Here is a 24,009-nt window from a genome sequence, read left to right on the forward strand (position 1 = left end):
GGGACAATTGTGGGGCTTCATTGGACACTCCAGTTCATGGGGAATATCAAGAAGGTGGAACCACATCTCAAAACCAGCAAGTGGATCGATCATTTATAGAAGTAGATGTTTGTGAAGTTTATGGAAAGAAAACAAAGACAACAAAGTCCGCTCTTGGGACGTTCACAAAAATAGTGGGGACTCAACTACCAGGGCTTTTTTGAAGCTTTTACAAAGGTAGAAGAGAATAAGTTGTTTGCCTTTTGCAAGATTGAAATGGCTCACAGGGAGCATGATCTCAAGATGCAACAAAACTATCTAAATATGCAGTATGAGATTGTAAAGCTCATTGCTATGAGACATGACTAGTACGTCAGAGTCTGTTTTGAAATCTTGTTTATGTTTTGAGATTGATCACTTAGTAGAATCTAAGTCTACACATGTTGTGTTCCTTTTAGGTTCTTTACATCTCTTGCCGTGTTCCTTTCAAGATTGGGAAAAATGCATTGTGAAGTGGGGTTGTTGGGACGCTCTTTCATGCTTCTTGCTATCTTTGCACTTATGTTAAATGAATTTGTGTGTGTTAACGCATTGCTCCATTTTTGCAATTATCCATATAATGAAGGATGGAGGATTGGGAAGTGGCGATGGTCATGCTCTCTACCTTATTCGATGCAACAAGGTTAGATAGTCCTTCTTCTTTGTGCTCACGACACAAATGTTTCGCACCATCTCTATTTCATGATAGTTGATTCCATCATTTTGATGGCGATTGATTATGTGGTTACAGACTGTTTGCTGCAGTAGAGCCCATTGCATGGTGGTATGCACACAAAAATTGGTGGAATTTCCCCCACCAGATAACCTTTTATGAGCATGGTCACATAGTCCTTTGGTCATTAGAGGCTCGTGTACCCTCAGAATGTGCTGAAGGATATGTCAGAAAAACCATAGATTTCGAGAAAGCCCTTGCTTGCGTCTTTTGGTAGTTAGTGTTAAGTATGGAGCCTAATTAACCCCTTATAATTTTTTGTATTAAAAATGCACATTTGTAAGGCCCCCCGTTAAGAGGAGAAGCCATCGTGCATGAAGAAAAATCACTCGTCAAAAATCAAAATTTTCACGGGCAATCTCGAGCAAAGCTCGAGACCGGCTTCGCCGGAATATTATGGCTGGTCGATGGCCGAAAAGTGGTCAAAAAACGACCGGCCGGTTGACCAGTGGCCGATAGTCAATGGCCCGTGGCCGATTTCAAAGGAGGACTTGTCTTCTCAAGGGTGACCACACATGGGCAGATTGGAGGGTCCGATTTGGACTTATCTACACAAGGGCGATTACACATGGCTGCCTCTCATGAGAGAGGGCAGCCCTTTTGCCCTATAAAAGGGGGCCTCTTCTACACACAAAAACGGATTGTGAAGCATTGTGCTGCATTGTGAAGTTGATGTGAGGTGGTGAGAGTGAAGCAAGGCAGGAGCTCGAAAAGGGTATAATCCCTTTGTGATCTACTTCTTGTTTTGAAGTACTAAAGCCATTCAATGGTTTCTTTCCTGTGGACGTAGCCCACATTGGGTGAACCACGTATATCGTTGTACTCTCTCTCTCTCTCTCTCTCTCTCTCTCTCTCTCTCTCTCCTCTACTCTATAATCTCTTCTGTGTGAAAATTATCTCTCTCCATTAAGTAATCTACTCAATTATCTACTTAGCTATGTCATATTTCCTAACATCTGGTATCAGAGCAAGGTGTGCTCGTAGCTAAATTATCTCAAGGAAAGGATTCCTCGAATTGAGTGGGAGTAATGACGGAGGAAGGGAAGCTCAAGATCGAGAAGTTCAATGGAAAAAACTAACATTGGAAGATGTAAATTGAAGACTATCTCTACCAGAAGGACCTTTATTTGCCACTAGCCACTCTTGCAAAGAAGCCCGCAACGATGGCAGATGAAGCATGGATTATCCTTGAACGAAAGGCACTGGGAAAAATCCGGTTAAGCTTGGCATCAATGGTGGCCTTCAATGTTTTGGAGTTGAAGACAACGGAGGACTTGATGAAGTCATTTAACAGCCTTTACAAGAAACCATCGGCATCCAATAAGGTATTTCTCATAAAGCACTTGTTCAATCTAAAGATGGCAAAGAATGGTTCAGTTGCAGAACACCTAAATGATTTTAACACCAACATAAGTCAACTTCGATCGGTGAAAATCAATTTCGATGATGAAGTGCGAGCTCTCCTTATACTATCATCACTACCGGATAGTTGGGACAGCCTTGTGATGGCTGTAAGTAATTCTATCTCTAGAAAAAATACTCTTAAGTTTGATGATGTTGTGGGTGTTCTCCTAGGCGAGGAAATGCAAAGGAGAAGCACAGGAGAATCATCAAGTGCTACACTGTTAGTGGAAACAAGAGGAAGGCCTAAGGAGAGGTTCAAAAACCAAAAGGGTCGTGATCGCTCAAGGCGGAGCAAGTCACGCACAAAGTCAGTTCTTGAATGTTGGAACTGCAGCAAGAAGGGCCACGTCAAGAAGGATTGCTGGTCCAAGAAGAAGAAGGAGACAGAGTCTCAAGACAACAAGCCAACATCGGAGGCCAATGTGGCAGGTAAAGTAGAGCAAGATGCTCTAATTCTCTCATTAGACAATGTGTCTAATTCCTGGATAGTAGATTCCGGGGCTTCATTCCATGCGACACCACACAAGCAGCATTTCCAAGATTACACCAAAGGTAATTTTGGGTATGTATACTTGGGAGATTATGAATCTTGTGAGATTGTCGGTAAAGGTATAGTTTGTGTCAAAACTGCTAACAAAAATGAATGGAAGCTTAAAGATGTTATGCATGTTCCTTCTCTTCGCAAAAAATTGATCTCTCCATGACAATCGGATGATGAAGGTCACAGCATTGCATTCGGAAGCAAACGGTGGAAGATCTCAAAGAGATCTTTGGTGCTTGCTAAGGGAGAAAAGGTCAGTACACTTTACTTGTGTACTGTTAGCACGCAATCTTCAACTTGTGTAATAGCTATGGAAGTCGACAGTGCGGTGTGGCACTATCGGCTTGGGCATATGAGTGCCAAAGGAATGCAAATCCTTCAAACAAAGAAGCTTCTACCAGGCTTGAAACAAGTGGACTTAGAGTTCTGTGAAGATTGTCTTTATGGTAAACAAAAGAGGGTAAAATTTCAAAAATCAGGAAATGAAAGAAAATTTTTAAAAAACTTGAGTTGGTTCATTTTGATGTTTGGGGTCCTGCAAGTACACCATCACTGGTGGCTCATTGTACTATGTAACATTCATAGACGATGTGACTAGGAAAACATGGGTTTATGTAATGAAGAATAAATCCTATGTGCTTTCCATATTTCAAAGGTGGAAAGCCTTTGTGGAGAATGAAATAGGTACTAAGGTTAAATGCCTCAGATCCGACAATGGAGGCGAATATTGCAGCCAAGCTTTTGAAAGCTTTTGTGCTAACAATGTCATTCGGAGGCAAAAGACAACCCCAAGAGCACCTCAACAAAATGGGATTTTGGAAAGGATGAACAGGACAATCATGAAGCGAGCACGAAGTATACGGCTATATGCAGGCTTATCGCTTGAGCTTTGGGCGGAAGCAGTATGTACATTTGTGTATTTGATTAACCGGTTACCCTCAACGGCATTGGATGGGGGAGTTCTAGAGGAGGCATGGACAGGTAAATGGGTGAATTATTCATTTCTCAAAGTGTTTGGGTGTGAGTCTTTCATGCACATAGATAGAAGCCTAAGGTCAAAGCTAGATGCAAAGTCCAAAAAGTATTTCTTCATTGACTATGGAGAAGGTGATTTTGGATATCGCCTATGGAATCCTGAAGATGGTAAAATCTTTAGAATTAGGGATGTTATTTTCAACGAACAAAATATGTACAAAGATTACTTGGAAAGAAAACAAACAAAATAAACAAGTGATGAGTACATGGAGCTTGAGGACAGTAAGGACTCAAGGAGTGCAAACGGTGACAACATGCAACAACATCAACCAAATGAGAAGCCTCAAGCTATTCCCCGAAGATCCACAAGAGCAAGTAGACCTCTAGAAAGGTGTGTTCCTTCCTTCAACCATCTCTTGATCTCAAATTCTGGAGAGCCAGAATCATACGAAGAAGCTATGCATCACGAATCCAAGAAGAATGGATGAAGAGCATGCAAGTGGAGATGGACTCATTACATCGTAGCCAAACATGGGAGTTGGTTGAGTTGCCTAAAGGTAAGTGGGCACTTCAAAACAAATGGGTGTATAAGCTAAAAGAAGATGCAGGCAGAAAGAAAAGGTATAGTCTAGGCTTGTGGTAAAAGGGTTTTCTCAAAAGAAAGGTACTAACTTCAATGAAATATTTTCTCCTGTTGTAAAAATGAACTCAATTAGGCTTGTCTTAAGCCTTGTGGTTGCTCATGACCTAAATCTTGAGCAAATGGATGTAAATATGGCATTCCCTCACGATGACTACGAGGAGGAAATTTCCATGCTTCAACCAAAGGAGTCGTACCATACATCAAGCAAACTTTATCGAGCGAATGGAAAAACCGAGCGATAATATACTGTTGAGTGCTTTTATACCATGGCTCGAGTACTATGGTAGTAAATATACAAGGTTTGTAAAACCAAAATGTGAGATGAAGTGAGCACAAAACCACACCAATATTGTGCTGAGTGCTTTCATACCATGGTAATACATATACAAGGATCATAAACCCAAAACGTATGTCAAAACATAAACATAAAAAATGACACGTGTAGAATGTATGTGTGCATAAATATCCATGATAAGTTGGAATGTTCACAAATGATCAAAGGGGTTTCCACCCAATGTTCTATGTTCTAGTTATTTGATGTATCCTTCTATTGCAAATGCTAACTTTAGATCACTCACATTAAACCTTAGGCTTCGAGCTCTGGCATGTGGAATGAGAGTGCATAGTGACACTTGAAGCAACTGAACACTCTTGTCTTAGGCAAGATATCCTCCCCTATGCCCATATTGAGGGTGTGGATCCATGGTTGTAACACATTATATGCCTTACAAGTGTCATTGCTCTAATTGAATGACTCATTGTTCAAACTCTCACATATGAGTTGACAATAGGTCACTGTAAATGGAGCATGTATATCATGCTAGCCCAAGTGTAGGCACACCATTGACCATCACTCCCTCTTCTTGATTTTATGTGTATCCATGATGATCATAATAGTGGCAAACATTGCACATCTTACATATGACACTTCTTTGAGGCTCCTTTGCCTAATGCGACCATCCCCATATATGTACAAGGACTCAAAAAAGGCTCTGTTTGTAGCACCAGGAAGCAACAAAAATGCTTTTTGCTTGGCAAAACGTTATCGGTATGTTGCTCCCAAGAGAAATGGCGACATGCAATGTAGTGTGGTGCATGCACGCACGCACACACACACACACACACACAAAGAGAGAGAGAGAGAGAGAGAGAGAGAGAGAGAGAGAGAGAGAGAGAGAGAGAGAGAGTCTCAATCATGCTGCCCCATGCAACATGTAACTCCTACAAGATATTGGTGAAGCACATAGTATGTATAGGCGCACCCTTGTGCACAAGAGACTACGTGGATCGTCAACCTTGCTCTACATTGGTGATGTCTGTTTGAATCTACCCTAGGGAATTTTGTATGTTTGTGAAATTGATTTTTATCAAACACTGGCACAGATTCAAGTTCTCATTGATTCTAGAAGCCATGGTGCTCTGGTTGAGATGTAGGAGCCGAGGAACGAGGAACTAGTGAATTTTGTATGTTTGTGAAATTGATTTTTATCAAACACTCGCACAGATTCAAGTTCTATTTGAGTCTAGAAGTCATGGTGCTCTGGTCGAGACGTAGGAGCCGAGGAATGAGGAAAGACTCTCTCTCTCTCTCTCTCTCTCTCTCTCTCTCTCTCTCTCTCTCTCATTCTTGCTGATATCTAATTACTGATGGGTTCATATGATCGACCATAGAACTGCAAACGCCAATGTGTGTGTGTGTGTGTGTGTGTGTGTGTGTGTGTGTGTGTGTGTGTGTGTGTGTGTGTGTGTGTGTGTGTGTGTGTGTGTGTGTGTGTGTGTGTGTGTGTGGAGTGGAGCAGCAACCAGGGGTTTGGGGGTCGATAGGCGCAAGCTAGAGGTGAAGGAAGGAGGGAGGTGTAGCAGGCATGGCAAGAGGGGGAGACATGGGAGGAGAGAGGTCAAGGCAGGCCATGACACAGCGATTCAATCTATTAGATTTAATAATTTGAGCACTCCAAAACTCCTCAAAAACAGTCCACGGTGCCGCAGACTGTTTTTGACTCTTTTAGGTAGAGAGAGAGAGAGAGAGAGAGAGAGAGAGAGAGAGAGAGAGAGAGAGAGAGAGAGAGAGAGAGAGAGAGAGAGAGAGAGAGAGGGAGAGAGAGTTGTAGTAGTAAATATGGCTTACCAGCCCATGCAAGCTCTGCTCTCAAGGCCGAAGCAACACGTAGGCAGACCACTTTGGTGGTGGATTGAACCCCGTGACCAAGCAGCCAAGCTGTGTTCAGGAAAAGTATGCCTCAGTTTAACCTTGATCCAGTTCAAAAACCAAACGATTTTGTTGAAGAGAGGGGGGAAATCTGCTTGGAAAATTCAAAAATAGAGTTGAATTGAAAAAATTACTTGTCATTTTGCAAAATTTCCTCTTTGAATCTATCTTGAAGGGAATTTTGTATCTTTGTGAAATTGATTTTCATTAAACATTGCTTCCAAGGAAAAGGCCCCTATGTACAAGCCGCCTATGGAAAAGCCACCGATGGTCAAAAAAGGCATTAATAAGATCCCCCAACGTACAAAACCCTGCTGTAGAATCCACCTTTGTACAAACCCCCTGTCTACAAGTCTCCATCCTACAAGCCTGGCCCCTACTACAAACACCCCTCCTTCCCCAAGTTCAAGTTCCCAAAATTCATCCTTTCCAAGTTCAAGTTCCCTTCCTTCAATCCCAATTACCCCAAATACAAGTACCCCAACTACGAAAACCACCCAAACACTTGCTCGCTCTCATCACGACTGCCTCCCATCCCCTCGCCTCAACCCCCACCTTGCCTTCAGGTTGGCTCCTGTATTACCCTCCCTTCCCGCTTCCCTATTTTTTCAACTATTCTTTGTAACGTGGTCATATTTTACTCATTCGTCCACACACACACACACACACACACACACACACACACACACACACACACACACACACACACACACACACAGTCGATGCAAGGTTAAAAAGACTTACCCATTGCTAGAGTGTCTCTAGTTTCATAAGAAGACCTAGAAGGGATATGAAGCTCACAATACATCTTGTTGGAGGTGAAAAGAAGAACGCACCAGCAGATTTTGGCCAAGTCCATCTATCCACCATTGGTCCCATTCAAATAGATTTCAACATGGGGTGCCAATTTTCCTCCAACAACTTCAAAGCTAGTTCTCTCTCTCTCTCTCTCTCTCTCTCTCTCTCTCTCTCTCTCTCTCTCTCTCTCTCTCTCTCTCTCTGCCCCAGGTTCTTCTCAAAATCTTGCTAAATATGTTTTCCCTTGGCTATCATTTATCCAAGTCATCACTAAGCTCAACCAGGCGTGTTACAATGCCCTTGCCGCCATCAACAACCTCTCATTGCTCAACAACAACCTTTGCATCATCAGCCCTTTGACCATGGCTAAGGTGGCACCACTGTCGGCAAGGTCTGACACCATTGTCGGCAAGGTCTAACACCACCACATCCACAATTTTGGGGCTTATGAAGAATGCCATCCACGCAGATGCCCTATGAATGTGAGTGACATGCATTAGAGAATCTTTAAAGGAAATTAAGTTTGCGTTGCTCTCAATGAGAATAGGCCATCAATTAAGGGGGTGTCACACTTGGGCAAGGATGGTGGGCCATCCATTTTTGAACTATATAGAAACACATGCTTTCACCCTCTCGTTATAGTGCTCGCAAGTAGTGAAAATACTCTTAGTGCTTTGTGATTTCCTATGTATTATTTTTCCATGTTTTTCTCGATTTTTGGGATTGCTCGTGAAAATTTGCTCGGGGTTTGGGATTCCTCAGCCAAAGGGATATGAAGTAAAAGGTAAGGAGAAAATGGTTTGCAAATTAAATAAGAGCTTGTATGGTTTAAAGCAAGCATAAAGACAATGGTACTTGAAGTTTGATCGATTGATGTTGGATCATGGATTCAGAAGATGCAACTCATATCATTGCATCTACATGAAGAATTTCGGAGATGGGAAGTTCATCGTCCTAATGTTGTATGTTGATGACATGCTAATTGCAAGTGCTAACATGCAGGACATCAAAGACTTAAAAGAAGAATTGTCTAAATCCTTTTCAATGAAAGATTTAGGTGTTGCAAAAAGGTTACTTGGTATGAAGATATCAAGGGAAAGGACGAAGATGACAATAAGCTATCTCAAGAGGATTACATCAAGAAGGTACTCAAAAGGTTTTCAATGCAAAATGCAAAAACGGTTTCTACACCTTTGGCTGGTCACTTTACACTAACCAAGGATATGTGTCCAAAGACACAAGAGGAGATAGCCTATATGTCTAAAGTTCCATATGCTGCAGCGGTAGGTTCTCTTATGTATGCTATGGTTTGGACAAGGCCAGACATTGCACATGCAGTGGGAGTTGTAAGTAGGTTCATGGACAACCCAGGTAAATAGCACTGGCAAAGTGTGAAGTAGATACTTAGGTCTCTAAAAGAGACAACAACAAATGCGTTGTATTTTGGAGGCACTGATATTTTCTTGCAAGGGTATGGTGATGCAGATATGGCAGGTGACAAAGATACTTGAAGGAGCACTATTGGTTATGTCTTCACAATTGGAGGCACAGCAGTAAGCTGGGCTTCAAAGCTGCAGAAAGTGGTCTCAATTTCTACCACGGAAGCAGAGTATGTAGCAATGACAGAGGCAAGCAAAGAAATTATGTGGCTTCACAGATTCGTAGAAGAGATTGGTTTCAAACAAGACAATTGTGTCTTGTACAGTGATAGCCAAAGCGCTATCCATCTTGCAAAGAATGTAGCCTTTCATTCAAGGAAAAAGGACATTGAGGTGAGATATCACTTCATACGCACTCTTTTGGAATAGGGACAACTAAAGCTAGGAAAGGTGCATATGCACGAGTGAAAATCCTGCAGAAATGTTTACAAAGGTGGTCAACAAGGAGAAGTTGAGATTTTTCTCATCTTCAATCGGCATGCAAGAATAAGAAGGTGGGATGGAAAGCAGTCATCACAGGTTTGGTGTGGAGATCAGTCTTTAAGTGAGAGATTGTTAAGTATGGAACTTGATTTACCCCTTGTAATTTTTTGTATTAAAAATGCACATTTGTAAGGCCCCCGTTATGAGGAGAAGCCATCGTGCGTGAAGAAAAAGCACTTGCCGAAAACCAAAATCACTTGCCGGAAACTAAAATTTTCATGGCCATTCTCGAGACCGGATTCGCCGAATATTATTGCCGGACGGCGGCCGGAAAGTGGTCAAAAAATGACCGGCCGATTGGCCGGTTGTCCGGAAGTCAATGGCCGGTGGCCGGTGGCCGATTTCAAAGGAGGACTTGTCTTCTCAAGGGCGGCCACACATGGGCGGATTGGAGGGTCCGATTTGGACTTATCTACACAAGGGCGGCTACACATGGCTGCCTCTCATGAGAGAGGGCAGTCCTTTTGACCTATATAAGGAGGCCTCTTCTACACAAAAAACGGATTGTGAAGCATTGTGGTGCATTGTGAAGTTGATGTGAGGTGGTGAGAGTGAAGCAAGGCGGGAGCTCCAAAAGGGTATAATCCCTTTGTAATCTACTTCTTGTTTTAAAGTACTAAAGCCATTGAGTGGCTGCTTTCCCGTGGACGTAGCCCACATTGAGTGAATCACCTATATCGTGTGTACTCTCTCTCTCTCTCTCTAATCTCTAATCTCTTGTGTGTGAAAATTATCTCTCTCCATTAAGTAATCTACTTAGCTACGTCATATTTCCTAACAGTTAGCTCAAGGTAACTCCTCCTGAACCATGGCAGAGCTATATGGATAGGAGAGAGCACAATTAGAAAATGTTTGTCACGTTTTAGGTTGTGAAATCCTTCCATCAAAGGTATGGTATTTATATTCCTTGTGGAAATTAGCTCACAAAAATCATGTAGGACTTTGAAAGCATTACGGGGCTTCCACAAATGGCTGGCGCTATCGATGGGAGTCACACCTATCTACAGTGCAAGCTCGCAAAGGAATTGTATCTTGCCTAGAATATACGTCAAAATGGTTTCCCAAGCATCTTTTTGCAAGGTGTAGTGGATTCAAGCAAGATGTTCTGGAGTGTAGTTTGCAAGGCAATAGGTGGAGTGCATGATTGTACGCTTTTGCAAGATACCAGTTTGTACGAAAAATTGAAGCAAGGTGATGCGCTTGATGGTCCTCACATACTATTGCAAGGTGGAGTCATCTGGGCCTTATCTTTTAGGGGATTCGACATACATAGCAAAGACATTCCTAGTGAAACATTTTCGGATAAAGGTGGGGCAATTCATTAGACAAAAGTGAGAGTTTGAAAGAAAACTCTCGAAAGGTAGGGTGAAGGTTGAGAATGCTTTTGGTATTTTAAAAAATCGTTGGTAGATCCTACGCGATTTAAATGTCGACATTATCGTTGCCGCGACAATAGTAGCAACATGCTGTCTTCTCCATAATTTTGTTCAATTACGTAGAGAGGTTGAGCCGCAAGAGCAAGAGGATCCATAACCTAATGATGGAGAGCCATTGGCTCAGGATGGCAATCCCAACCATTGAGATATAGCTTCACGAGTAAGAGCGGCTCTACTCCGATATAGTAGCCTTCGAGGCGCTCAAAATCAACATGAATCATGGATCAAGTATTCTTTGCATATAGCCATGTACTCAAAGCACACATTCAGTTTTATCTTTTGTGGGTTCTTTTATGTACGTCTTTGCTTGACTAGTGTTTTTGTTTTTTGTCGCAGGAGATCATATAAGGGAGTGCATATATGTTGTGATTTTGCTACGTTTTCAATTGGTCGAGAGTTTGTCTCACCACTAGCCTATTTCGATTATTAATAGCTTGTATTCAATAGTTGATTCACGATATTCAATTTATGATCATGGACGTTCAAACTTCATGGAAATTTGTATCTTCTATTCACCATGAAGATGACCATTTATTATGCCTCGATATCTTCCTTTCATAATGTATTATGTCAACATGCTCTCCCAAATGTTCTTTTGTTATGGTAGTTAAAGGCAATTCTTCACGGGGGGATATTGTGTTCTATAGATGTTGTGATGAGTGTGTGGTTTTCTTTTCACAAAGTTTACATGCTATAGCTTGGGACGATCAGACCGTACGATCGGTGTGCATGCGAGCGATATGCAAATGGATGAAAATTGTTTATAGCCCAAATGATTGGTGTGCTAACCACACTTATCGTTTGCGATGCTCGGAACACTTTTTGAAGGGACATATGCCACATGTGCGCATCTATATCTATATATGTACTATTATAAAAGGGGGAGGGGTTTTGATCGCCCCTGATCCATGGCAACAGCTCCTTGATCGTCGTTTGTGCCTTGCAGCTCCTCGACCACACAAACGACACAACGACGTGCGCATGCGAGAGAGAGAGAGAGAGAGAGAGAGAGAGAGAGAGAGAGAGAGAGAGAGAGAGAGAGAGAGAGAGAGAGAGCGCAACGTGTCGAACGACAGCTTGGTGGCCATGATTTGATGTTGGGGAATCTTCCTTGGCTAACTTGCAATATTGAGCACATCCACTTGCCAGCCGCTGGTTAGCCGAGTGAAAGAGCAAAGCAATGCGCTGATTAGATGGTAGGACGTTCTCGCAATTGTCGGGGGAGGTGGGGCGTGGGCTACGACGCCAGTGGCGGCCCAAAAAAAAAGCGGACCACGTAAGCAGACACCCCTATGAGGCTAGGTTCAGACTGAGCTGGTGGAAGAAAGAAGTCTTCGCAAATGTGCCGCCGCCTAGTGTGAACAGTGTGGAGGCGGAACAATGAAAAAGCAAAGGGGGCTGAGAGAGGCCGTCAACTCTTCCGGGGGGGGGGGGGGGGGGGTCGGAAGAAAAATGAAGGGCCCGACGGAAGAGTGCCTCAACTTCAATCAATCAACTTTCGCCATGGAGCATTGACGCCCCTTCGCAGTTTTCTTCCACCGCCTAGTCTGAACCCACCCTGAGATGCCTTTTAACCAGTCGGTTGGACTAGATGTGCTCATGCTTTGTCTGTGTGTGTGTGTGTGTGTGTGTGTGTGTGAGAGAGAGAGAGAGAGAGAGAGAGAGAGAGAGAGAGAGAGAGAGAGAGTGAGTGTGTGTGTGTGTGTGTGTGTGTGTGTGTGTGTGTGTGTGTGTGTGTGTGTGTGTGAGAGAGAGAGAGAGAGAGAGAGAGAGAGAGAGAGAGAGAGAGAGACGACCCAACATGCCAAACTAGTTTTATCTAGGGCAAATTACCAAAATACCCCTCTAAATTGTGGAAATTCCCAAATTACCCTTGTATCTATTTTGGTTGGATTGTTCAAGATTTTCTAATTTTTATTCGTTTTTGACAATTGAGATCCATTTTTAAGTGCTTAGCATGTAATTTGTCACAAATTATCTCACAAAAAGGCTAAAAATAATGAAGCAATTCATCTCCAAAGCCGACATAACGAACGCAAATTGTAGTTTTAGCATCTTGTACTAATAGACAATTAGACTTCTAATGAAAAGCTACAAATTTTTTTATCTTTGGAGATATTTAATCTCATAACGGGGGGTATTTTGGGAATTTTGGAAAAATTGAAGGGCATTTTGAGAAATTATGACAAGATATTGGGGTTATTTTGGGAATTTTCACAAATTAGAGGAGTATTTTGGTGATTTTCCCTTTTATCTATGTGGCGGCCCTAGAGAGAGAGAGAGAGTCCCTACTCACTGGCTAGAAGAGTGTTCGGGAAAAATCATTTTTTCAAACATAAAAGCTTCCTTTCCTTAATTTTGTCAAGGGGAAATTTCAAAAAATTGGGTGATTTTTTTAAGCTTTTACGAATACTGGAGAGAGACAGCCGTCGAGGGCTAGAGAAATAGATTTTCCCTAGCCGAAGAAAATAAAGGCAAGCTTGAGAGAGACCATCCAGAAGTAGTAGTCAGAGGCTTAGAGCTCGAGTAGGAGACTGTTGAGCTTTTGGGATAGGTGCCATCTTTGTCAAGTCAAGGCATGTTCAGAGCATCTAAGTTTGCTCAAAATATCCCCAATATTTAGTCATAAATTTCCAAAATACGTAAATTGCCTACTTTTATGGGGTATTTTGTCACATGCTTAGCATGTGACAAATCACATGCTAAGCACTCAAAAAAGGATCTCAATTGTCAAAAAGGAGAATATTAGAAAATCTTGAACAATCCAACAAAAATAGATAAGAGGGTATTTTGGGATTTTTTGAAATTTGAGGGGTATTTTGGGAATTACCACAAATTAGAGGGGCAGTCTAAAGAAATCAATGACCTCCCTCTTTGAGTATCTCCTACTATCTGGTCTCCTCAAGAGGCTCTCCCTATGTCTATGCAGCTCCAATGAAAATAGCCCAAGGCATCTCTGATCTTGGTATCCCATAACTTTGGCCAGTGGTCCCAACTATTGGGGGGAAGAGAGAGAGAGAGAGAGAGAGAGAGAGAGAGAGAGAGAGAGAGTTTCCCTACTCACTGGCCAGAGCGTTTGGGAAAAATCATTTTTTCAAACATACAAAATTTCTTTCCTTAATTCTGTCAAGAGGAAATTTGAAAACATGATTGGGTTATTTTTTTAGGTTTTTACACTAATTTTTGCCTATTTTGGGGTGGGATTTCTTAGGGCTAGAAAAATAGATTTTCCCTAACCGAAGAAAATAAAGGCAAAACTTGAGAGAGGCTATCAAGCAATACAGTCAGAGGCTCAGAGCTCAAGTAGGAGACTATCAAGCTTTTAGGATAGGTGTTGTCTCTGTCAAGTCAAGGCATGTGCAGAGCATCGAAATTTGCTCAAAATACCCCCAATATTCAGTCATAAATTCCCAAAATGCGTAAATTGCCTTCTTTTGCGAGGTATTTTGTGACAAATCACATGCTAAGCACTCAAAAAAAGATCTCAATTGTCAAAAAGGAGAAGATTAGAAAATCTTGAACAATCCAACAAAAATAGATACAAGGGTATTTTGGGAATTTCCACAAATAAGAGGGGTAGTCTAAAGAAATCACTGATCTCCCTCTGTGAGTGTCTCCTATTGTCTGGTCTCCTCAAGAGGCTCTCCCTATGTCTGTGCAGATACAATAAAAAATAGCCCAAGGCATCTTTGATCTTGGTATCTCATAACTTTGGCCAGTGATCCCAAACCCTCTCTAAATAGGCAGTGAAGGCAAGGGGTTTGAGGGTAATAGGGGCCATGCCGCCGCCGAAGGCGGCGCCGTTTTACTAGTAGATGTTGTGATGAGTGTGTGGTTTTCTTTTCACAAAGTTTGCATGCTATAGCTTGGGACGATCAGACCGTACGATCGGTGTGCATGCGAGCGATATGCAAATGGATGAAAGTCGTTTATAGCCCAAATGATCGGTGTGCGAACCACACTTATCGTTTGCGATGCTCAGAACACTTTTTCAAGGGACATATGCCACATGTGCGCATCTATATCTATATATGTACTATTATAAAAGGGGGAGGGATTCTGACCCCCCTTGACGCATGGCAACAGCTCCTTGATCGACGTTTGTGCCTTACAGCTCCTCGACCACACACGCGAGAGAGAGAGAGAGAGAGAGAGAGAGAGAGAGAGAGAGAGAGAGAGAGAGAGAGCAACGTGTTGGACGGCAACTTGGCGGCCACGATTTGATGTTGGGGAATCTTCCTTGGCTAACTTGCAATATTGAGCACATCCATTCGATAGCCGCTGGTCAGCCGAGTGAAAGAGCAAAGCAATGCGCTGATTAGATGGTAGGACGCTCTCGCAATTGTCGGGGGAGGTGGGACGTGGGCTACGACGCCATTGGCGGCCCAAAAAAAAAAAGCGGACCACGTAAGCAGACACCCCTATGAGATGCCTTTTAGCCGGTCGGTCGGAGTAGATGTGCTCATGCTGAGAGAGAGAGAGAGAGAGAGAGAGAGAGAGAGAGAGAGAGAGAGACGACCAACATGCCAAACTAGTTTTATCTAGGGCAAATTACCAAAATACCCCTCTAAATTGTGGAAATTCCCAAATTACCCTTGTATCTATTTTGGTTGGATTGTTCAAGATTTTCTAATTTTTATTCGTTTTTGACAATTGAGATCCATTTTTGAGTGCTTAGCATGTAATTTGTCACAAATTATCTCACGAAAAGGCAATTATTCTAAAAATAATGAAGCAATTCATCTCTAAAACCGACATAACCAACGCAAATTCTAGTTTTAGCATCTTGTACTGATAGACAATTAGACTTCTTATGAAAAGCGACAATTTTTTGTATCTTTGGAGATATTTAATCTCATAACCGGGTATATTTTGGGAATTTTGGAAAAATTGAAGGGCATTTTGGGAAATTATGACAACATATTGGGGGTATTGTGGGAAATTTGAGGGCCCTAGGCCTAGAAACAGAGGAAAAGGACCTCATAGGCAAAATTAAACTTACAAAAGTAAAAGAAACTCAAAATGTACTGTTTCCTTCAACGGCCACAAAAAGTGCCTGCACAACAGCACTCCTCCGCTTCTGCTGATCACGGTCGGGACTCGGGAGCTCTCTCTCTCTCTCTCTCTCTCACTCTCTTACACACACACACACACGCACACAACACACACACATTTTTCTACCCTTACCGTTGTTCGCTGTTTTTTGGATCTCCAGTTTTCACCTATTGTCTTTGCTCTCTCTCTCTCTCTCTCTCTCTCTCTCTCTCTCTCTCTCACACACACACACACACACACACGCACAGACACAAAACCAGTCAAAGAGGGAGAGAGGAAGCTCAAAAATTGAGAATGGCAGCAAGTAGCATTGGCGTGATGGACGGAGCTTACTTCGTGGGCAGAATTGAAATCCTACAGTGGGTGAACTCCACCCTCAACCTCTCCCTCTCCAAAGTTGAAGAGGTGGATTTCTCTCTGTCTTACACAATTTCAAAGAGTAATCTCATTTCCAGCATTCAAAGCAGGCTTTTTACTTTGTTCCAGTTCAGTTTTGCACATTCAAAAGCTTCCTAATGTAAAGGGAAGGCTGCTTAATCCAGTTCAATTCCCCTCTTAGTCTTTTTAATTCCTCTGTCCGTAGAAGAACCACTTGTGTGCCAAAGATAAGCAGGACTACACAATCTAGTTGACAACACAGGATGTCGAAACATATCTGTCGAGGAGTGTTCTACTCCATGTGGAAGCACCTGTTCAATGAGCTGTGGAAGAGAGAATACTGCTTAAGTAGCACAAACACTGTTGATAAACTATAATGCTGTGAAAAACGTAAGGGTTTCCTCCCAAGGAAGGTGAGGGAGGTCATAAGATCAGGCGTTGATGCATAGTTGAAGGAGAATGGATTAAGTTGTGTGTGTTTGCTGCGTGTCGCCACATTTGGGCATGGTTCTGTCAGGTGCTCCTGGGAATTCATTGAGGGTAATTGTATGGTAATGCATGACTGTAAGGGAGGGAAGTACATGACGGAGGAAAGGTGAAATTTACAAAGAATGAACCCATATATATGGGGAAAAAAAGGGGTACTTGATGCACTCAGGTGATGTCCCCTGCTGTTCCAGGCAGCGCGCCTACGCATGGCTCTTACTGGATGGTAACTCTTCCCTTGCCCAATTGTCATGCATGGAAATGTATAATTGCATTCCTCTACCTTCTTGGTCCCTTTCAGTGTGTCGGGAATGAAACCTTGAATCTCATGCTTTTCATTCTGGTATCGTTCTCTCTTTGTAAAGTTTGCATGACCATCTTCTTATCATATTTTTGCAGGCTGCGTCAGGGGCGGTTTATTGCCAGCTTATGGATGCCACCCACCCTGGATCAGTCCCCATGCACAAGGTTTTCTTTACACAATCTTTAAGATTGCTTGATTCATTGTCGTCGTTGTTGCCAAGCATGGGTACTCAGGGTACTCACTTCGCTTAGCAGGTGAAATTTGAGGCCAAGTCGGAGTATGACATGATTCAGAATTACAAGGTGCTTCAAGATGTGTTCAACAAGCTAAAGATTGCCAAGGTAACATCCATCTACAACATCCCAGAGCAATCATCCATAGAAGCATATAGACAGCCACTTTTTGGCACACAAACCCCTGAGGGCCATGCATGCTACGTTCGCTTGGTTGCATGCATGTATTTATGACTTTGTATAGACAACACACATGCATTTATGTATTGCTGACATTGCATTAGTGTCAAGGTCATAACTGTGAATGTATCATCTACCTTTCTTTCTTAACAAGGATTTGCACATGTACACTAGTGCTTTTCTCTTGTGAGCCCACATGCAGATGGATGCTAAGAGACTCTTCAAAAAATGAATGTACTTATGACTGATGGACAGACACAGCATTTATGTATTGCTGACATTGCATTAGTGTCAAGGTCATAATTGTGAATGTATCATGTACCTTTCTTTCTTAACAAGGATTCACACATGTACGCTAGTGCTTTTCCCTTGTGTGCCCACGTGCAGATGGATGCTTAGAGACTCTTCAAAAAATGGGTATCTCAATAATGCAGCATATAGTGCTTTAATTGAGGTTCTTTGTGTCGCATGCAGCACATTGAAGTCAGTAAGCTGATGAAAAGGAGGCCACTCGACAACCTGGAGTTCCTGCAATGGATGAAAAGATATTGTGACTCCATCAATGGAGGCTTCAATCAGAAGTGTGTTTTTTTCACTCTCCTGTTTAATGATCAACTTGTCGATGCTTGTGTGTGTGTGTTCAATGTGAATGTGAGTAGTTCTTACCCAAACTGTTTGTATGTGACCAATGCATCATCTATGTAATGTTATTGCAGCTACAACGCAATCGAGAGAAGAGAAGCATGCAAAGGAGGTAAGGAGATGAACAAAAGGGCTTCAACATTGTTATCTGCACAGGTTCCTCAAAGAACATGCGCACAAGCGGTAAGGAGAGTCGACATAGGAGCAATGGGTATGCCCTTCTATTCCACCCAGTCCCGCTTTGTTCAGCTTTCGTGATGAATCACTATGAGATGAAGACTGTGAGTGTTGAGGGACGGTTTCTCGTGTCTTGAAGGTACTTTAAAGAGTTCGAGGCCATTGTTACCAACTGCCGTCCCACCCGCTGCACCCACAACCCCTTGCCAAGCTCCCGCTGTACCCATGGTGCCTGCTTCGCAAGTTCAAGGGCTAGCAGAACAGGTTGCTGTATGCTTGAGTGCGCACTACACTTGCACAAGCCTTTTGTAGACACACACACATATGCCCATTGACCCCCACACACATAAGTTACTTAACTGATTAAAGGTTGGGAATGACAGATGACAGAATTGAAGCTATCTGTTGACAGCTTAGAGAAAGAGCGTGATTTCTACTTCATGAAGCTGAGGGACATTGAAATTCTTTGCCAAAACCCTGATTTGGAGCGAGTGCCGGTAATGACATACATGGTTTAGTGCATCAATGAAGGCACTAATCAAGATTCAGATGATATGAGTTGTGTGAATGCTCCTCTCATTGCTAGTTCTATAGCGATACTCACTTTTCTTTTGTTTCATGTGGTAATGCAGGTTGTGACCGCAATACAGAGGATATTGTATGCTGTCGATGACAACCCGTGTGTCATGGAAGAGGCACAAGCTATGGTGGATGCTGTAAAGAGAGAGGACAGCGGCACCCACAACAACAAAGTAGTCATCAACAACAATAAGAGAAAGTCTTTAGTGGCTCTAGATGGGGATGAAGGGGATGATGACTTAGTGTCATCATCGTTCTCCCCATCGAAACCTCATCGAAAGAGTGCATGCGGTGTTGCTCCATCAGATCTCTTCCACAGCTCTCCCATGCAAGTCCGTTAGCTTTTACTCTGCATACAAACTCAGACTCACTCTCGCACATCCTAACCACCCTTTCTACAAACATATGTTTGGATTTATTAGGTTAATGTCTATTGTCAATGTATGCCTATAAGGCAAAGGCAATTTATTCATAGTTTCTCCCTTCCTCTTTATTAGATTGCCCACATTAAAACCTCTTGCTTGTGCTGAATGAATACCCACACTTCTTTTCAATCATGGATTTTACATTTTGTATGATAAGGGAGTCCACATTAATACCCACATTACTTATTATGGATTCTCCATTTGTATGATATGGGATGCCAGGAATTGAACCTTGGTTGTTACATATATTCAATTCACACATGCATTTTAATGCATTTAAGCACCACTGATTAATTCAATGGATAACATAAACATGGTAAATACATGTACACAATAAAAGTTTTGAATGCACCTATATATTACATACAATATACCATTGGAGCTTGTATTTGAAGGCCATTCTCTTACTGAAGAAACAAACTTTATAGTTCAATTACAAGTGGTGTTCACAAAACACATTAGCAAGGTAGCTCCGAGATTGAGGCACGATCGCCTAGCCAAATTTTCCAAATGCTCATTGTTGGCAGATCTCTGTGCTACCTTAGTAATGCATGGGGGAGAGGTCCAGACTCCATCTTTTGCTTACCTCCCAGGACAAATGGGTGGCAATTAATGGAAGGGTGGGACGAATTTCAGGGTTGATGGCATGTGGAAGGGCCCTAGTAGCAACATGCCTAGAGGGCCACTTGTCTAAAATGGTCTAGATAGCTCAACTGGGAGGATGGCAAATCGCTTCTGTCGAAACTAAGGTTGAACTACTGTGATGGTGAGTGCCTTCCAAACTTCAAAACTCTCACCCATTCCAAAATCTACAAAAGAGGCATTCTGATGGGCTCTTCCCCAAATCATTGCCACTTTTGTCCAGATGCACATTGTTGGAAAATCTATGTGCTACCTTAGCAACGCTTGAAGAGCTCAATCTGGCTTTGCGCTGAATCATATACAATCAAGAAAGGTAAAATTTTGGTTCCCCTCTTGTTTTTAGCAATACACCTCCCTCAAATGTCTTCACACCCAGCTTTTGTCTTTCTCAACCATTAAACTGAAATCTAAGAGAGATCTAATTACTTGGGTGAATTGGAAGGGTGGGATGAATTGCAGGGTTGATGGCATGTGGAAGGGCCCTAGTAGCAACATGCCTAGAGGGAAACTTGTCTAAAATGGTCAAGGTAGCTCAACTGGGAGGATGGCAAATCGCTTCTGTCGAAACTAAGGTAGAACTACATTTTTTGATACCAAGTACTCGAATTGGTGAGCACAACCGAATGCATAATACCAATCATGGTGGAGTAAAGCATATCCACATGCAGTAATTAAGAACACTAATCAAGAAACAGACCAAAGGGGCAAAAACTGTTGGTTCTTGGCATACACCCAAACCCAACACGAGATAAGACAACACTCGACACTGTCATCCATGAATTTATATGTATCCATCTAGTTTTTGGTCTCTCTTCAAGTGCTCTTAAGAGCACATCATATAGAATATAGATGTTTTTGTCAAAGGGTTTACACAAAATAGGTGACACAAACTATTGCTCGGTAATTTGCGTGGAAGCATTGCTAACACATATTTGTTGCAAAGGGTTTGTTACACAAGTATGTTTGAGGCTTGAGCAAACATAAACTGTACCTGGAATGTGGTCCATGTAAGGTTCATTCATGCAATATCTTATTGTTGCATAAAGCTCTGTTGACTTCTTCACAGATACAAATCTTCGTCGCCATCAACATACTGCGAAAAACATGGAGATCATCATGGCCTTGGCCCCACATGTTGGCATGATGTTATGCAGTTCTGCAATCCAATATGTGTATATCGGTTGCGAGACATAAACAAGTAATCGTAGACGTAGGAACTGGATTTTGCTCAGCATACATACAGATAGGTTAAACATTTTGATAACCTTAGCTGCGCAGCCTTAGCCTTTCAATGCAATGGTTGTGCCATAGACAAATTTACAGCATCAATCACCTGCTGAGTCTTCATTGCTATGGTGGGATGATCCAGCTTAGATCACCGACTGTTCCTAATGCATACAGATCTGGCTTTATTCGTACATTTTCCGTCAAAAATCCTGGTGAGTATAAACTTCCATAGGAACCAGAAAGGTTGCATGCACCTGAATATAAGTAGGCAAAGTGAGCTAGTAAAGAGGCAGGTGCCACCGACAAAGTGATGACGTGGTATGCCCAAGTGGAACCTCCCTAAGTGCTAGGGAGTCCCAACCATGGGATCAATGGTCCCAAGTGAAAGATCAATCTGGACCATCGATCTGCTAAAATTAAACTCGGATTCCGAGTTTAGATTTTTCAAAACTAATCTCGCGATCCCGAGTTTAGGTTTTAGCAGCCACGTGGGGCCTAATCTCGGGATGCTCGCACTTCCCTAGACGAGATTTGAACCCTCACCACTAGCTTGAGAGTTTAGGGCCTTAACCATCACGCTCACGTGCGCTTTCTTAAAATAGTTGTGTCTTCCATAAACTTAAACTTAAAACAATAGATTTCGACATAAAACTAAACTCGGGATCCCAGTTTAGTTTTTATGGACCCCACCATAAAAACTAAACTCGCGATCCCGAGTTTAGTTTTTCCGCATCGACGACCGATATCTCGAGCGCCCTTGATTTTGCACAAGAGCCATTGATCCCATGGTTGGGACCCCGTGGCACTTAAAGCTGAGGGTGGTGGAAGAGAAATGACCGAGTGGACAAGAGAAATCGAAGCTAAAGAACCAGAGGAGGTTATGAACCTAGAAGAATGGGCCTAAAAATAAAGATTTTTAACTAAGTTCCCACCCAAGCTATGGAGCATTGATCGAGGGACCCAAAACCATAAAGACACAAAGCTTGAAGTTTGAGGCTGATTTTTGTAAAACGTGTTGACTGCTGATGTGTCCGATTTACGGAATGCTAATATGGCAAAGCTGTACAGAATCGTGCAATTTGCACTATAGTGCTAACGTGGCAGGTTGTACGGGTTTCGCACTGATTTCTGATTGTTGAAGATGATGAAACAGGAAACAAAAGGAAGACAACAACTCAGAGTAGGAAGAAGATGGAGAAGGAGAAGACACAGAGCTTGCGTATGAGATCTCTGTTGTCTATCTCTCTGTATTAAAATAATAGAGTATATACAAACTCAGAGCTACTAAGCTTATATGAAACCCTAAGAGATAAAGTGTCCTTTCACACCAGATGTCCAGGGGGAAAAACCCAGTGGGAGAAAAGTGCCCCTGGTGAAGCGCGTATACACACTAACATTACTACATGTCTACAAATCCCCCCTGTAGTGATAGTGTGAATCCGTACAAGGTAGCAGATCATCATGTGTATGAGAGTAAGCCCAAAGCTTTTCGGAAAGCTTCAAACTTTTCTCGTGATAACGCCTTCGTAAATAGATCTGCAATGTTATTCTGTGTAGGACAGTAAGTTAGTGTGATCTCCCCTGCATGTAGCCTTTCCCTGACATAGTGGTAGTGAACCTCTATGTGCTTTGTTCTTGCATGAAATATTGGATTCCTTGCAACTGCCATAGCACTCTGACTGTCAGTGAAAATGGTAGTGGGTGCCTGTTGACACTCACAAAGATCTGCCAATAACCTGCGTATCCATACACAATCAATTGTTGCCGTGAAAGCTGCCCTGTACTCAACTTCACAAGTTGATGTAGCCACTGTGGGTTGCTTCTTGCTTAGCCAAGATATACATGCATTTCCGAAGAAAAAACAATTCCCACTTGTGGAATGTCGTGTGTCAAAATCACCAGCCCAATCTGAATCGTTGTAACCAAGAAGCTGCATAGAACTGTGCTTTCCATACATATCCCCCCTTGGAAAGAACATGGAAAGATTAGGGGTACCTGAAAGGTAACGAAGTATGCGCTTCACAGCCTGCCAATGATGCATACCTGGACTGTGCATAAATCTGCTTGCTTGCGAAACCCCAAATTGAATGTCTGGACGAGTGTTGCCTGCCAAATATATCAAGCAACCAACCGCTGCTACATAAGTATGTACATCAAAAGGTTCTCCAGCATCGTGCATGCTCAACTTTGATCCAGTTTCTACGGGTGTAGAGATTGGTTTACAATTTTGAATACCAAACTTGTCCAAAATTTTATGCAAATATTTTGCCTGCAACATGTATATGCCATCCTCTGATTGCACAAACTGAATACCCAAGTAATAATGTAGCAAACCAAGATCAGACATCTCAAAGGTTTTTCTCAAAGCATCTTTAAACGCTTCAATTTCATTTGCAGTATTGCCTGTAAGAAGCATATCATCCACATAAAGTGTTAGCATAATGAGAACTCCATCTCTCTTTTTGACATACAAAGTACTTTCTGTTGGACTATTCTGAAATCCCTGGCCAATCAAATAAGTATGTATCTTCTCATACCATGCTCTTGGAGCCTGTTTGAGACCATACAAGGCTTTACGCAATCTACATACCTTTTGCTCTTGACCTTTTACAACAAAACCACTTGGTTGACTTACATAAACTTCTGCCTGCAAATCACCATTCAAAAAAGCAGTTTTGATATCCAACTGATGCACTTTCCAACCATGATGAGCAGCAATTGCAACTAGTGATCTAACTGTGGACGCACGAGAAGTAGGAGCAAAGGTTTCATCATAATCTATGCCTATCTGTTGCGCATAGCCTTTTGCCACAAGCCTTGCTTTGTACCTGTCAACAGTACCATCTTGTTTCCTTTTTACCTTAAAAACCCACTTTGTACCAATAGGCTTTTTACTTGTAGGCAAGTCCACTAGATCCCATGTATGATTCTTATGAATAGAATCAATTTCTTGGTGCATAGCATCTTTCCACTGAACACACTCTAAAGCTTGTTCAAATGAA

The 24,009-nt window shown here is 42.3% G+C and overlaps 1 protein-coding gene and 1 long non-coding RNA gene across 2 annotated transcripts; one reads left to right on the plus strand and one right to left on the minus strand.

Annotated features, from left to right (window-relative positions):
- The first annotated feature begins 15,767 nt into the window (after positions 1 to 15,767).
- LOC147431537 (microtubule-associated protein RP/EB family member 1A-like) lies at positions 15,768 to 19,413 on the plus strand. Its single transcript, XM_086494099.1, has 8 exons — positions 15,768 to 16,139; positions 16,998 to 17,066; positions 17,157 to 17,243; positions 17,790 to 17,896; positions 18,032 to 18,168; positions 18,274 to 18,398; positions 18,518 to 18,631; positions 18,767 to 19,413. Exons 1-8 carry the CDS (start codon positions 16,029 to 16,031, stop codon positions 19,052 to 19,054), a joined length of 1,038 nt encoding a protein of 345 aa, XP_086350225.1. The 5' UTR covers positions 15,768 to 16,028; the 3' UTR covers positions 19,055 to 19,413.
- A 1,175-nt stretch (positions 19,414 to 20,588) lies between these two features.
- On the minus strand, positions 20,589 to 21,327 carry LOC147431538 (uncharacterized). The gene is made up of 2 exons (XR_015185709.1): positions 21,114 to 21,327; positions 20,589 to 20,873 (listed from the first exon to the last, which is right to left on the minus strand). It is a non-coding gene; the product is annotated as an uncharacterized LOC147431538 (long non-coding RNA).
- Positions 21,328 to 24,009: the final 2,682 nt, after the last annotated feature.

The sequence above is a fragment of the Adiantum capillus-veneris genome, chromosome 21 (assembly GCF_014529385.1).
Source record: "Adiantum capillus-veneris isolate H3 chromosome 21, ASM1452938v2, whole genome shotgun sequence".
Classification (NCBI taxonomy): domain Eukaryota; kingdom Viridiplantae; phylum Streptophyta; class Polypodiopsida; order Polypodiales; family Pteridaceae; genus Adiantum; species Adiantum capillus-veneris.

What these genes read in the sequence shown, in the direction of transcription:
- LOC147431537 (XM_086494099.1), top strand. Translation starts at nt 16,029, where the DNA reads ATGGCAGCAAGTAGCATTGGCGTGATGGACGGAGCTTACTTCGTGGGC. An exon ending in CCCTCTCCAAAGTTGAAGAG is followed by an intron (nt 16,140 to 16,997) that starts GTGGATTTCTCT and finishes ATATTTTTGCAG; the next exon opens with GCTGCGTCAGGGGCGGTTTA. An exon ending in CTGATTTGGAGCGAGTGCCG is followed by an intron (nt 18,632 to 18,766) that starts GTAATGACATAC and finishes GTGGTAATGCAG; the next exon opens with GTTGTGACCGCAATACAGAG.